This window comes from Schistocerca piceifrons, chromosome 1 (genome assembly GCF_021461385.2).
Source record: "Schistocerca piceifrons isolate TAMUIC-IGC-003096 chromosome 1, iqSchPice1.1, whole genome shotgun sequence".
Taxonomy (NCBI): Eukaryota; Metazoa; Arthropoda; class Insecta; order Orthoptera; family Acrididae; genus Schistocerca; species Schistocerca piceifrons.
In genome coordinates, this window is record NC_060138.1 from 888,564,669 (window position 1) to 888,580,175 (window position 15,507).

The following is a 15,507-nucleotide window of genomic DNA, read 5'->3' on the forward strand; positions in this document are numbered from 1 at the left end:
TGGCCTAGCATTAAAAGAGACTGTCGCCAGTGGTCCAGGCCATATGTAACATGTCAGGACTGCAAACAAGTCAGTGGCAGAATTTCCTAAAACAAGTTCTTTCTCTCGTGTTCATATAGATCTCACGGACCTCCTTCCACCGTCAGAAGTAAATCGTCATATATTTATCATGGTTGCCTACCTTTACCAGGACTTTGTGTAAGAGCACATGAGCACCCTAAATTTTGACATCTTGCAGATATATTGGTTATTTTTCTCTGAATGCTGTTAAACGTAATGTAGATGCAGTAATCTGAAATACAGAGCACTAAATCTACAGCGCTATGCTACGTTGTTAGTCCTCTAGACTTCGTGAAACTTGGCATCAGGGTTGCGTGCACAGTTTCAGCTGTGCACGTTTTAAGGAGTGTTTGCGCATGTGCAACTGACATAACATAATTGATTTTGTACGAGAGATACATATGGCTTTGATAAACAACATGGACAGTTAGTCCTTACCAGTCAAGTATACGTTTATATCAAAGCTACCAGGTGGAAGTACATTTTTATCCCTTTTCACTTGGCATAAATCCCACCAGACGGCAGCACACTCTTCAGATATTCCAGTTCATTCATTATATAGTATAATTAGTTCGAACACCAGTATAGGTTGTAGTTATAATGTTGGAAAAATCTATTTTGTCGGATTCTGAATGAGATACAGTATATTAAGTTTTGGATTTTATCATAGAGGAATCCATCTGAGGCACCGAGAACCATAAAGCAAATCACCATCAATTGTGGGACTATCATTTATTGATGTCTCTGACATATGATGATCTTATAGTGGGTCAGGTTTATCTGTGCTGTAGCCCAATGTTGTATATATGAGCATTCACGAAAGCTGTCCCCTCCGCCAAACCAACCAATCAACCACGAAAAGCTGTCTCACTGGTTTCTCTGATATGCACTTAAATGTGGGAGCGAAGACGATGTACATTTTGTCCTTACGGCTCTCAGCACCTGATTCGCATTCTTATCAATTGACAGTGTTCGTAGACAGTACTACTTGTATTTGAAGTGCTTATTTCAATAGTGGTAAAAATACATTTTTGTTCATTCTGAGATACAGAGTCCTGAAGTTAAATGGGCGCTGAAAAATCTACAGTTGAGATACCAGAAAGAGTCAAGTATGTATATACACTCCTGGAAATTGAAATAAGAACACCGTGAATTCATTGTCCCAGGAAGGGGAAACTTTATTGACACATTCCTGGGGTCAGATACATCACATGATCACACTGACAGAACCACAGGCACATAGACACAGGCAACAGAGCATGCACAATGTCGGCACTAGTACAGTGTATATCCACCTTTCGCAGCAATGCAGGCTGCTATTCTCCCATGGAGACGATCGTAGAGATGCTGGATGTAGTCCTGTGGAACGGCTTGCCATGCCATTTCCACCTGGCGCCTCAGTTGGACCAGCGTTCGTGCTGGACGTGCAGACCGCGTGAGACGACGCTTCATCCAGTCCCAAACATGCTCAATGGGGGACAGATCCGGAGATCTTGCTGGCCAGGGTAGTTGACTTACACCTTCTAGAGCACGTTGGGTGGCACGGGATACATGCGGACGTGCATTGTCCTGTTGGAACAGCAAGTTCCCTTGCCGGTCTAGGAATGGTAGAACGATGGGTTCGATGACGGTTTGGATGTACCGTGCACTATTCAGTGTCCCCTCGACGATCACCAGTGGTGTACGGCCAGTGTAGGAGATCGCTCCCCACACCATGATGCCGGGTGTTGGCCCTGTGTGCCTCGGTCGTATGCAGTCCTGATTGTGGCGCTCACCTGCACGGCGCCAAACACGCATACGACCATCATTGGCACCAAGGCAGAAGCGACTCTCATCGCTGAAGACGACACGTCTCCATTCGTCCCTCCATTCACGCATGTCGCGACACCACTGGAGGCGGGCTGCACGATGTTGGGGCGTGAGCGGAAGACGGCCTAACGGTGTGCGTGGCCGTAGCCCAGCTTCATGGAGACGGTTGCGAATGGTCCTCGCCGATACCCCAGGAGCAACAGTGTCCCTAATTTGCTGGGAAGTGGCGGTGCGGTCCCCTACGGTACTGCGTAGGATCCTACGGTCTTGGCGTGCATCCGTGCGTCGCTGCGGTCCGGTCCCAGGTCGACGGGCACGTGCACCTTCCGCCGACCACTGGCGACAACATCGATGTACTGTGGAGACCTCACGCCCGACGTGTTGAGGAATTCGGCGGTACGTCCACCCGGCCTCCCGCATGCCCACTATACGCCCTCGCTCAAAGTCCGTCAACTGCACATACGGTTCACGTCCACGCTGTCGCGGCATGCTACCAGTGTTAAAGACTGCGATGGAGCTCCGTATGCCACGGCAAACTGGCTGACACTGACGGCGGCGGTGCACAAATGCTGCGCAGCTAGCGCCATTCGACGGCCAACACCGCGGTTCCTGGTGTGTCCGCTGTGCCGTGCGTGTGATCATTGCTTGTACAGCCCTCTCGCAGTGTCCGGAGCAAGTATGGTGGGTCTGACACACCGGTGTCAATGTGTTCTTTTTTCCATTTCCAGGAGTGTATATATATATATATATATATATATATATATATATATATATATATATATATATATATATATATATATACTTTAGGACTCTGTATCTCAGAATGAACAAAAATGGACTTGTACCACTATTGAAATAAGCCCTTCATTTAATCATTTCCACAAACAGCAGTTCGTATTTGAAGTTGGTTGTTTACCGTGTATGAATCAGCCTTTGTGTGCAGACTCTACATGAACACTGTTAAATCCGTTTTAAGTGCTAACAGAAAAGAAAACATCGGGGAAAGTTAGCTGCAAAAGAACTAGCGTCTCCCAGACGATATCTGTTGACTGACAAAGTGACGAAATCAAAGAAGCAGGACTATAAGCGAACATTTAACAAAGAAGTGTATAATAAGCGTTAGTTGTTGGGTGGGTGCAACGTAAGAATGTCTGATTTTCAGCCCGGAAGTTAATCCGTTAACTAATACATGTGTTAGGGATTTTGTACATTTGTCAGAAAAAATAAAAAAGCGCGAAAACTACCATTGACGCAAAAATGCGAATCAGGAGGAGCGAAAGTTTAAACATTATTTCGTTCTTGCCCTAAACTATACTTAATTATGTATAAAACAACTAAATTCTCAAAGACAGTTCTCTCTTTTTTCAGACGTTATGCATATTACTATTATAACTATTATCATTAGTACAGCAACTGCAGTTGTATAAATATGTTGATAAGGATAACTGTTATACAGCACATGCTATTGTTTTCAAATTCTCATATTTATCTAAATCTCAAAATTTGTGAATATCCAGAATCTACACTCACGAGCCGCCACTGTCCCTCAGTGCCAAACAGAAACGACAGCGAGGGACTCCCTAAAAACGTGGATTTCCCGTTCCGACTTTCCAGTTCACGTCACCATAAGCCAGGGACGGCAATTTGAGTGGAAAATGTTTCTGGAACTGCCTAGGTGGTGTGGGTTCTAACTTTATCATACGACCAGCATCCATCCCACAAGCAAGGGATGGTAGGTTGCTGGCATAGAATTGTTGAAAGCCGCTCTTATGAGCCATTAAAACAGTTAACACTCAAGTGAAAACGTCTTGTCAACGCGAGTTCGTGTGTGTCTCTGTGTATTTATGGCAGAAATGCGCAGTGCTCACTAAAAATGGACTGCATGTTAGGAAAGTAATCTACATCTGCATCTATACTGCACAGTGTGTACTACTGTCACTTCCTCTCTTTCCTCTTCCAGTGACAAATGATCTGCGACAAGAATGATTTTTGGTAAGCCTCCGTTTGAGCTTGAATTTCTCTAAATTTTGTGCTCATGATCTTAATGCGAGATACATGTAGGAGGAAACTATATATCTGTTGACACTTCCAGGATAATATAGTCTCAGAAATTTGACAATAAACCACACCGTGATGCAGAATACATCCTTTGCAGTGTCTGCCACTGGTATTGGCTGAGCATGTCCATGACTCTTTCGCGCTTACTAAATGAACCTGAAGAGGGCGGAGAAAAGTATGGAAACACCACAAACACATTACTACACCTAAAACGGTGTAGGGAAACTTTGACAACCAAAACAGTTACCAGTAGTCTCAGAATGGATAAATGCAGGTCCTGTACGGTTTTCAGGGGAGTCTGACACTGATCAGCCAGAACATTATGACCACCTACCGAACAGCCGGTATATACATCTTTGACAGGGTAACAGTGGTGATGCATTGTGGCACGAAAGCAATGAGACCCTGGTAGGTTGCTGGAGAAATTTGGCACCACATCTGCATACACAAGTCACCTAAGTCCCGAAAATTATGGGGAGGGAGGCAATGAGCTCTGACGCCAAGTTCAATCACATCCCAGATGATTTTTAACAGGTTCAGATCTGGCAGGTTGGGGGCCCGGCACATCAATTGGAACTCGACACTATTTCTCGAACCATTCCGACACACTCCTACCCTTGTGACATGGCGCATTTTGTTCTTGAAAAATGTCATTGCTGTAGGGAAACATGATCATCACGAAGGGGCGTACGTGGCCTGCAATCAGTGTACGATGCTCCTTAGCTGTCATGGTGCCTTGTAAGAGCTCCATAGATATCACAGATGCCCACGTCAATGTTTCCCCGAGTGTAATGTATCCGCCGCCATCTTGTCTCTGTCCCATGGTACAGGTGTCAACAAGCTGTTCTGGAAGACAACGGATTCGCGCCCTCCCATTGGCATGATGAAGAAGGTATCAGGATTCATCAGACCATGCAACACTGTGCCACTGTGCCAGCGTCTACTGCTGATGGTCATGTACCCACCTTAGTCGTACTTGCCAATGTCATGGTGTTAACATAGGCATTTGCATGGGTCGTTGGCTGTGGAAGCCCAGTGTTGGGAGTGTTCGGTGCACTGTGTGTCCAGAGGTACTTCTCTGCCCAGCATTGAAGTCTGATGTTAGTTCCGCCACACTTCGTCGCCTGTCCTGTTTTACCAGTCTGTTCAGCCTACAATTTCCGACATCTGTAATGAGATGCCTGGACACGGTTTCTCCTTGGTTTCACCACGTGTTGAAGACATTCTCTACAGCACTCCTTGAACACCTAACAGGTCGTGCAGTTTCAAAAATACTCGTGCCAAGCCTCCAGGCCATTACAATCTGCCGTCAGTCAGACTCAGATAGATCGCACGCCTTCCCCACTGTCTGGTAGGCCTACTACATGCACCGTGCGTGTGTCTGACTAGCAGTTATCCCTCGCCTGGAGGCGCTGCTATCGCCTGGATGGGCTTAAGTCGACATTAGGTCTGTGGTCATAACGTTCTCGCTGATCAGTGACACCACTCTTCCAGCAAGATAGTGGCAAGTTGAGCCAACGATGTTACCTGAGGGTAGCGATCACGTACTCTTCTCACCAAAGTAGACCCCAAAGACGCTATAATATTGAGATCTGGTGGCTGTGATGCCTAGGAGAGAAATGGCAGTTCATCTCCGTGCTCACAAAATGGGTCTTGGATGGCGCAAGCTGTGTGAACAGAGATTGTGTCATCTTGGAATACGGATTCACCATTTTGAGAGAAACAATGCACCTAGGGATTGACCTGAGCAGCCAAAATGGTCACATAGTCCTTGCTAGTAATGTGACACATACAAGCAAATGACATTCATCCGTAGTTCCATAGACCAGGTAGACCAGGTTTTATGGCTTTAGCACCATTCTTTCCTGTTATTGTGCAATTCTCTGCTTCTGGAACTCCCTTCGTTTTCTTAGGTGCTGACAGGGTTCGTGAGTGCGGCATTCATTTCTGCAGAGACTTTTTCATCTGTCTCTACTTATTTTTCGTCAGAATCCTCTTCAATGATCGTCTGTCACGATCACTCAACACATACTTTCGTCCACGTTGTGACTTAGCGGATAATGTTTTTTTCACTTTCCTTGTATTCAACATCAGTCTTCGATATGGCGCCTCTTGAAATGCCAATCACTTCGATTCCCTTGGTTGGGGAAGCACACACCAAACCAGCACCAGCACTTTGCTTAAGTTCAAATTCATTTAGCTTGAGCATGATGCACTCTTAACTACACAGAACACTGTTCTGACCACAATTGACACTTGCAACGTATTTGAGACATTGAATAGTTGCCTTTCATGGTAAAATACAACAGCGCAACCTGCAGGCATGGTCAGCGTCTGCGTTTATCTTCGTGCACACATTTCTCGTGGTGTTTCCATATTTCTGTCCAAACCCTGTGTAATGAAATATGCTGCACTCCTTCGGATCTTTTATATTTCCTTTAACTGTCCTATCTGGTATGGATTTCAGAACGACGAGCAGTACTGATGAATTGGTCATACCAGAGTTTTGTAAGCTATCTCCTTTGTGGGTGGACTACACTTCCGTCAAGATCCTTCCAATGAATCTCTGTCTGACATTCGCCTTACCTGCTATTAGTTTTTATGTGGTTGTTCCACTTTAAATCATTCTGTAATGATATTCCTAGATCTTTAATGGGTGTGGCTGGTTCCAGTGATTGTTCTGCAACCGTATAATCCTAGAATAATGAATCTTTCTGCCTGTTTATGCTCAATACATTACATTCGTTTATGTTGATGGCCTGCTGCAAAATCCAGTATCAAGTATCGATCCTCTACAGGCCATCCTACATTTTGATATAACTTCATAGTGTTGTGGCTTCTCGGTATACAACATAATTATCCACAGAAAGACTGATGGATCATCTGACATTATGTAATACGTCATTTATATGTATTGTGAAAAGTAATGGTCTCATAATACTCTCGTGGAATACACACAAAGTTATTTTCACATATGAAGATTAATAACGTTGGTCCACAAAATAATGTCAAAAGTAATATTTTGAAGCTTCTACTGGTTGGAGAACAACCTGCCTGCACGAGCTTCCTTCAAACCCCCAGAGGGTCAGGATGTATCTCTACATGAACCTCTGCTCGGTCGTCCATTTCTACCTGTGATGCAGTGTTTACATGGACAACAGCAAACAAACAAAATGTCTTTCAGAACAAAAAATCTTTCAGTCTCGCAAGACGTTTTTTGAAGGCCACAGTGATGAAACGCCGAAATTCACACTGGACGATCTTCATCGTCGAAAGGTGAAGACAGTGTGACTCGCGTACATGAACTTTTGAAGAAAACAATAGAATGAGTGTTTCTCTGATAAACAAAACCATTGTCCACGAGACTGTATCTGAACACTTGAAGATGAAGAAAATGTGCACAAAACTCGTTCAAAAACTTTTGATTTATGATCACAAGTCCAATTGAAGACCTTTTGGAATTATGTACAAATGGTGCTACTGTTTTGGGCAAGTTATAACGGGGGATGACTCGTAGGTTTTAGACTACAACCCTGAGACGGAGAGACAGAGTTACAATTAGCACCCCTGACACTTATCACTCTACATAAAGGCACGAACAGATCCAAAGTGAAGGCAATAGGCATTATCTTCTTTATGCTAGTGGTACTGGTCACCAAGAGTTTGTACTAGTTGCATAGACCGTCAGTACTGGCTTTCATGTGGAAGTGCTAAAAAGTCTGGAAGAAAAATGATTTGCCGGTGTCAGGCCACACATCGTCAGTTTCTGGAAACTCCACCTAGGTAATGCACGCAACCACACTGCCTTCTTGGTGAGCGATTATCGAACAGACTTTTTTTTGTTTCCGCAGCTCAAGACACCTTTGAAAAGGCACTGTTTAGAGGCCACTGACAATGTGGGATCTGCTGTTACGTGTGTCTCAAAGGACATTACAACCTATGCTTTCCGGAAAGCATGTAACGACTGGAAATTTCAATGATAAAAATTTGTATTTTTAAGAATTTTGATGCAATGTTTCGTTCTGATCAATGAATTAATTTTTATGGACTTAATAACATTACTTTATGGACAGACCTTGTACGCGTGCTGTGTTCTGTTTCCAGAAAGACAGGGAACATGACATCAACTGGGGCGCCGATACTTAATGCTTTCTTGGTCTCGCGGACGAACAGAGCAAGGTGGGTTTTACACGATCGTTGTTTTCGGAACTCATGTTGATACTTACAGTCGAGAGTTTCTCCAGAAATGTCATAATAGCTAGCCTAGAACATTTGTACAACAGACCGACGTGAGAAATACACGAAAGGAAACAGAGAAGAATTTTCAAACTCACGGAGAAAATGCGTGGACCTACGTGTCATTCGTCTGCTTATGTGAAGGTGACTGCATGCTGTCACTAAGTCAATTTGGTCGCTGAAACAAGTGCCACAGCCATTCTGATTAGAGTCGAGTGCGAGCCTATCAACGAAAGTGAAGGCAAAGGAAAGAGAAAATATGCGACTCGCGTAGTTGTCGAAGGACTAACAAAAGTACAGTAAAGAGGCAGCGCAGGGTAGACCTTTACACAAGTACGGTAAATCGGTAATGTAGTTCATTGTCATAATCATCCCTTGTACACTGTACGCGAGAAAAATGTAGACGGAGTGCTGCTCGACTACGATATTATTGCGCTTGGCTGTTACCGGAAACACACCGTGCCGTTACAGTAACCAAGTACTGGAAAAACAAGGAAAATGCATGGCAGTGTCAATACTAGGTCAGTTGTGAATAAACTATTAACCCCGATTACGCGCTGATTCATGATAAGCCGACAGAACCGCCATTACTCCAAGTGCAATAATAATGTCGTCGGTTAATAGTCACACGATTCACATAGGTGCTTGACTAAGACTCCACTGACATGGCTCTTAAAAATCTCTCTCCCTTCTGGAATTGAGCTGTAATGTTACGTGCAGAGACACAATTCGACTTACCTATCAAGTCGTTCCAGTTGTATACGGTGTCTCTCTGGAAAAGGACAGCCGATATTTCCTTGAAGTAGACGTGTAGAATGGTATGGTTCCTTAAGGTGATGTTGTTGCTGCAGCAAAATCAATTTATCAGCGGTTACTGATTTCAGCTGTGAGTTGAAAGACTACTGGATAAATTTAGAAATGGGAAACACATAACATGCTTCTGCACATTAAGACTTGATGAGCATCAAAACTTATCAGTGCAGTAAGGAGGCCACACTTCGATTTTAGCAGACACTAAAACTAAATTTACTATTTACTAGTCCTATTTTATGCAGGAACGGCATAAGCGTTGCAATTAAAAAAATGAAATGTTAGATTTAATAAGCTACACTGGTTTTGAGGGTAGCTGCTGTTTACTATTATATCGACATGTTATTAAACATTGCCATGCGAATCCAAGCCGTCAGATTTCGAAAGTGCCAGTATAAAAATCCGAATGAGTACACCATGAATGTAGATTCGGGAAATAACCAACGCCTGGATGACTTTGTGCTGAGTATAGTGAAGTATGGTGCTCAGCTATAAACTGGAAAGATGAAGGAAATCGATGACAATAAATTATTTGTTTGCACCTTGATGAAAGAAAAAAATTTTGGCAATGGCGATACTTTCCTGCCACGAGCTGCTATAACCGGAACAAAATTGTGTAAAAATTATTATTTAATCCTTTGACACCAACGGTTTCAACCAGAACCGTTTTACGCACCAGAGTCTTTTGCATGAAACCACCTATGCCACTGCGAGACATAGACATCTCGTGGTACAATGAGGTACTTCTATGAATGTAGTGCATGGTAGCAGGCACTTACAGCAGTAAAAGCAACAGTCGGCGTGGAGACAGTGCTATGTGGTTATAGGAGATTGTCATATGTGACTCTTTTATTGTGATCAGATTGAAAAGATCATTGACAAAATACAGTATATATAACCAAAGCTATTGTAACATAAATTTGAGTTTATTCTACTGCTTTTATTAATAGTTTCGAAATAAGAGCACTGGGGCAGTATATATTTTTGAGATCCATTTTTGATTTTTATTTAGGACTGTAAATTGTTTTAGATATTATGAGTTCATGAAAGTTTCGAGGTGTCGGATAAATGCGAAATTGCTTTCAGATATATCTCATGAAATGATGGGTGATTTAAAAATGCATGTCCCAAAGTGAAACCAAATCCTTAAAACAATTGATTGTTTGCTTTTGACCATCTTCTCCCTGTATTCGTTGCTTACTGTGATGATAAAGAAGTATTTCGTAAATATTTTTAATATTAATTTTTTGTATTATTTGGACTCAAGGAGGTAAAGTGGCTGATCGACCTACTTTCTTCGTGTATATGAAGTTGCAATTGAGGCCTTCCTTGTCCTTTTTGATTTTTATATACATTCTCTTCATACATATATTTTTACCTTTTTCAATAATGATGCTTAACGTGCACATAATTTTTCCAGTATTTTACATAGGAATAAAATTTTCGTCGTTATTAGCTTATGGTGCACTTATTTCTCAGATGCACTTAATCAACCTTGTATTCCAACCTACTTTCGGGACAATATTAACTTACCCTAGTCCGAAATAACTTGGCATAGTTCTAAAGTCTCTGTATTTTTTACGAACTCAATGTACAAGTTTTTCAGTGATATTTTCGTTATTAATGAGTAGCGAAGGAGTAACACTGTCAGCTCCAACAGTCTCATAAGCATTAAGTACTGAAGTGAGAAACATGGTCATCAAAAACTAAAAACTATATCGACTAGCCCCAGTCTCTAGTAAGTGCACCAAAGACTCATTGGCAAGCTGATACTTTCGTAATATGGACGACTGCTCCCTCCCTCCCCATTCTTCTCCCTTTTCTGCCCCTCACACAAATGCTCCCATCCTTACACACACACAGACACGCTTGCGCGCGCCAGCGCAGTGGTATTAGACTTCGTTCTTACCCATAGTTTTCACTATATTACATCATTTTCTATTTTTGTATTGTCTTATAGCAACAATCAATCAATACACCTTCCTTTACTTGAGCTTCGTGGCAGTAGGAAACAAAAGAATGCTTTAACAAATGAAGGTAGATGTTATGGAAATTGTAAGTAGAGTGATGAGTTTGTGCAAGAGGCAGGAGAGTAGGGCTGAATATATAATTAACTGGAGAACTTCCTTTAAGAAGTCAGAAACGAGTGTCATTCGTTCGATAATCTGGCCCTCAGTTTTTAAGCTCTTTAGGAGACAATACTGAAAATTTTTTGTACTCTTTGGACTTTTGTTATCTAGGTTACCCTAAAGCACATGTACTTACAAGAATTTGGTGGTGTCGTACTGGGACTGGAAGAGCCATCCCGACGTAGCACTGAGGTAATAAGCGATGTCGAAGCAACCAGGGTAGCAGTCGCAGGACATGCCTGATTCATCTCCAGACACTTCCCCACTGTCTGGTTTGAAGCTGCTGAAGAACCCTGCATGACAATGAGTTTAACAAAGAACACCCTTTACAGTAACAGCAAAAGCCGGTTAACGTAGAATTTAAATGCGTTACGATATTAAGATTTCATTCCAAGGTATTTGTTACTGGTTTCAGAATAATTCACGCCATTACATTTAGCATATTTTTTTCCGTTCTGGTTTACATTATTTATTTTAACGTTCCATTTCGCTGAGTCATGAGTTTCAGCTATGCTTGCAGCTGTGATTATTCATGTCATTTAACATTAGACTGAGACTCAGGAGACATAGTACAAAAGTTTCGTATTACATACTTTGATGTTCACGTATTCACTAACTGCAAAGCAGCAGTTGTACTGCAGATGTATTCTAACAGATCTTTCAGCTGCATTTATATCTGGCACACAATGTAAATCATCTGTCAACTTGTTGAACAGTTTATTCCATTACAAGACGTACCTTTCTCACATCAACTGGGAATACATGTAACTGGGAATACATGGAAGATTACTTTTACTCTAGTACTGTGATCATGCAGGTCACATGTTATCTCATCATTGCAAATTAATATACAGGGTGAGACAAAAAGGACTTCACAACTTTGGAATGGTACAGAAATTTATTGAGATAACTTACAGAATCGGTAGATGTAGCGATCAAGTGTCATTTTGGTTCGTTGTGACTACCATTTGTGATACGGTCAACATTGCATCGGTAATCAATTTCTTCCCACGCTCTTTGAAGCAAATCGGGTGTACCTTGTGCAACGGCAGCGTAAGTTCGATTTTTCAGGTTGCCCTAATTGTTTAGCATGGGAGATTCTTTAGCGTATTCGGTGCGAAATTTACGCCGAACACTTGTTGCAGAGTTCGTTTCATGAAACCAAAACACACACCGAGAACACTGTGCATCAGTGAAAGTAGCCATGTAATCTGTACACTATGCTCGTGCTCCTGGTGGCGGAATGGTGTACTGATGCACTATGTAAATCAACCTTGAGGTTGTTTGGTACAAAATGACATATCTACCGATTCTATAAGTTATCTTAATAAATTTCTATATCATTCCAAAGTTGTAAAGTTCTTTTTACACACCCTGCACATTAATGTGCACATAATGTACGTGCATGCCAAAGCTAGTACGTTCAGTATTTTAAAGAATGGTTTACATAACTGTCTAGGTCTACTCCTTGCAATATACCCAATGGCACTCTTCTGAATCCTAAAAATCGCCGTATCTGCTGCGGAATTTCCCCAGAATATGATGCCATGTTTTAGATGAACATTAAAATATCCAGAGTGACAATTCATTAGTGACTGCTCATTTATGCAGCGTCTTAGGGCCCTTAAAAGCTAACATCCTGTATTCAGCTTGGAATTGTTGCATTCAATATGTTTGTCGCATTTTAGGTCACATTGTGTCCAAATATCAAGAAATATTGTTGCTTCTTCATTTAAAATGGATTGATTGTTGATGATGACATCAGGATAATGTAAGATGCTATTCTGGGAGTTATGCGAATTTATTAATACTATTTTCCTGTTGTTTATTTTATAAACTGCTTCATGTTGACCATTTACTTAGTTGACTTCTAACAGAGCTAACTACATGTTGGATATCTATTTTTTTTTTTTTTTTTTTGCTGTTTTTACTAATGCTGTGTCATCAGCAAGCTTAATTGAAGCCGTTTTAACAAAACTCAACAAACACAATTTTTTTCAAAATGTCTTTATCGGATCCTGGTTCCTTTATAAGAGCCTCATCCAATGGCTAACAAAAAATACTACGAAACTGAATATAAGGCTCTTGGTTATAGCGACATTTCACAAAACTCTACACTCCATTTCTCAAGATTCCGCAACATCAGCTAATCGTTCTTGTATTCTGGTTGGTTGAAAGTTTGATCTTAAAAGTTACATTCAATAACTTTTACAGTCGCATGTGTTTATTGTCGGGCAATGACACAACAGCCTGCAAGATAAACGAACTGTTTGCTGCGATTGTAAAAAAGTGCGTATTGCATTTCTCTTTCGTGTTCAGCCACTGTTGCACTATAAGAATAGTAGCTGTTGTAGACCGTTCTTGTTGGAACATCATTATTAAAAGATATTAGAAGATCTAGAATATTCTAAATCAGTACAGCGGGTGAAAAGTGGAGGAAAAAGCAGGAGACGACAACGTCAAAAGAGTAACAAGAGCACGACTGCACTCTCAAATGAAGATCTGGATAGAGGCTGTAACCATATTGAAACAACAAAGGAAACAGCATGGTAAGCAGCATGTTTCTGTTTCTATGACCTTACTCATTTTAAACATAGCCTGTATATAAGTAAGACAAGAGCTGAACAGGATAATTTCTTATTACGATACATGAGAGTGAATTTACTTAAAAGACGCAGAAGGAAGACGATAAATGTACACAAAGATATGTGTCAATCTCATACCGTATAAGAGAAAAAGGTTGCAGAGACATGGGTGTATGTGTAAATTTAAGGTGAATGGGGGGAGAAAGGAAAGCGAACGGAAGGGATTACTGATGTCAGCTGCGTCGGGACGTTACGTGGAATCAGCATGGACGAGTGGAAATGCGTACCGGAATGGGGTTCGAACCCGCGGTAGCCGGCCGAAGTGGCAGTGCGGTTCTAGGCGCTACAATCTGGAGCCGAGCGACCGCTTCGGTCGCAGGTTCGAATCCTGCCTCGGGCATGGATGCGTGTGATGTCCTTAGGTTAGTTAGGTTTAAGTGGTTCTAAGTTCTAGGCGACTGATGACCTCAGAAGTTAAGTCGCATAGTGCTCAGAGCCATTTGGAACCCGGGGTCTCCTGCTTACTAGGCAGGTTCTTCAACTGCGCTATCCAGGAAAAGTGCCATCGCAGCTCTGCGGACTATCTCGACATGCCTCACGACCGACCCACATCCCTATCTAGTCCCTGTCCATTTTCTCCATGCAGGAGGTAGGACGTACTTGTGCATCCGCAGTGAAGAAGGTGGCTCGTTTGCCTATCTAGGCGAATCGAATATATATGAATGCCTGGTATCTATTCTCGGAGGGATGTCTGGAAGAACAGACACCACACATTCATATAATCACTGTACGTGCCTCAACATTCAGAAAAGTGGCAGCTAAGTCTGATTTTATTTTGAGTCTAAACAAACAGTTTGTAGAAGGACAATAACTGTCTAAGGAAAACTGAGATGGACGAGCTCCCAAGCTACATGAAAGGGACGTGCAGCAGATGCAGTTCATTAAGAAGGACAACCTTTAGTAGAAATGCAGATATTCTCATTAGACACAAAAGTTTTCTGAGTGCAGTACTGAGTCATAACATAAACATACTAGAGAAACCGACGTTTCGGCCACATTTATAGTGGTCTTTTCTGGGTCTGCAGGTAGAGCCCATTGAATTCAAATACTTAGAATGTATGCTTGTAACACCTAGCTTCATAAAATAAAGAAGAATCATGCATGAAAGATGGATATGTTGAGTTTTGTAAAAATTGGTAATTTGTAACTTTTTTCTCAATAAAGGTTGTTAATGATGAACTTCAATTAGTCCTTCATCAATGCGTATCTATGTGGATGATCGATATCAATTTTTGGGATTTTTTGGAACCAACGATATTGAATACAACTAAAAAAACACGCCTCCTGTAAAATTTTGTAAATGGCTTTGTTGAGTTTTGTTAAAATGGCCCTCAGTTGTTTTATGCGAATCAGTATAAACGTCCTGATCACAGATCTAAATCATCGTAAGAGAAAGTCCAATTTCAGATCCTTGATGTACACCGTAGTTTACGTTCACGTATAAATAATACACACATCAAAAAAAGTTTTGCATCATCTCGGTTTCTAGAGTTCCTGAATCTGTACAGAAAATTGGAATAGAGATCAACATACACATCACTTCCGCCCTTTGTATTGCTCATGAAAACCACACATTACATGTTGTACCAGGATACAGCGAGACCTTCAGAGGTGGTGGTGCAGATTGCTGTACACACCGGTACCTCTAATACCCGGCAACATGTCCTCTTGCATTGATGCATGCCTGTATTCGTCGTGGCATACTATACAGAAGTTCATCAAGGCACTGTTGGTCCAGATTGTCCCACTGCTCAACAGCG

The 15,507-nt window shown here is 41.8% G+C and overlaps 1 protein-coding gene across 1 annotated transcript in view; it reads right to left on the reverse strand.

Annotated features, from left to right (window-relative positions):
* Nucleotides 1-11,234: 11,234 nt before the first annotated feature.
* LOC124776401 (pickpocket protein 28-like) overlaps nt 11,235-15,507 on the reverse strand; it is a 117,342-nt gene continuing 113,069 nt past the window's right edge. The window contains exon 9 of the mRNA XM_047251382.1: nt 11,235-11,395. Coding sequence (XP_047107338.1) covers nt 11,235-11,395 — 161 coding nt within the window. The remainder of the gene's footprint in view (nt 11,396-15,507) is intronic.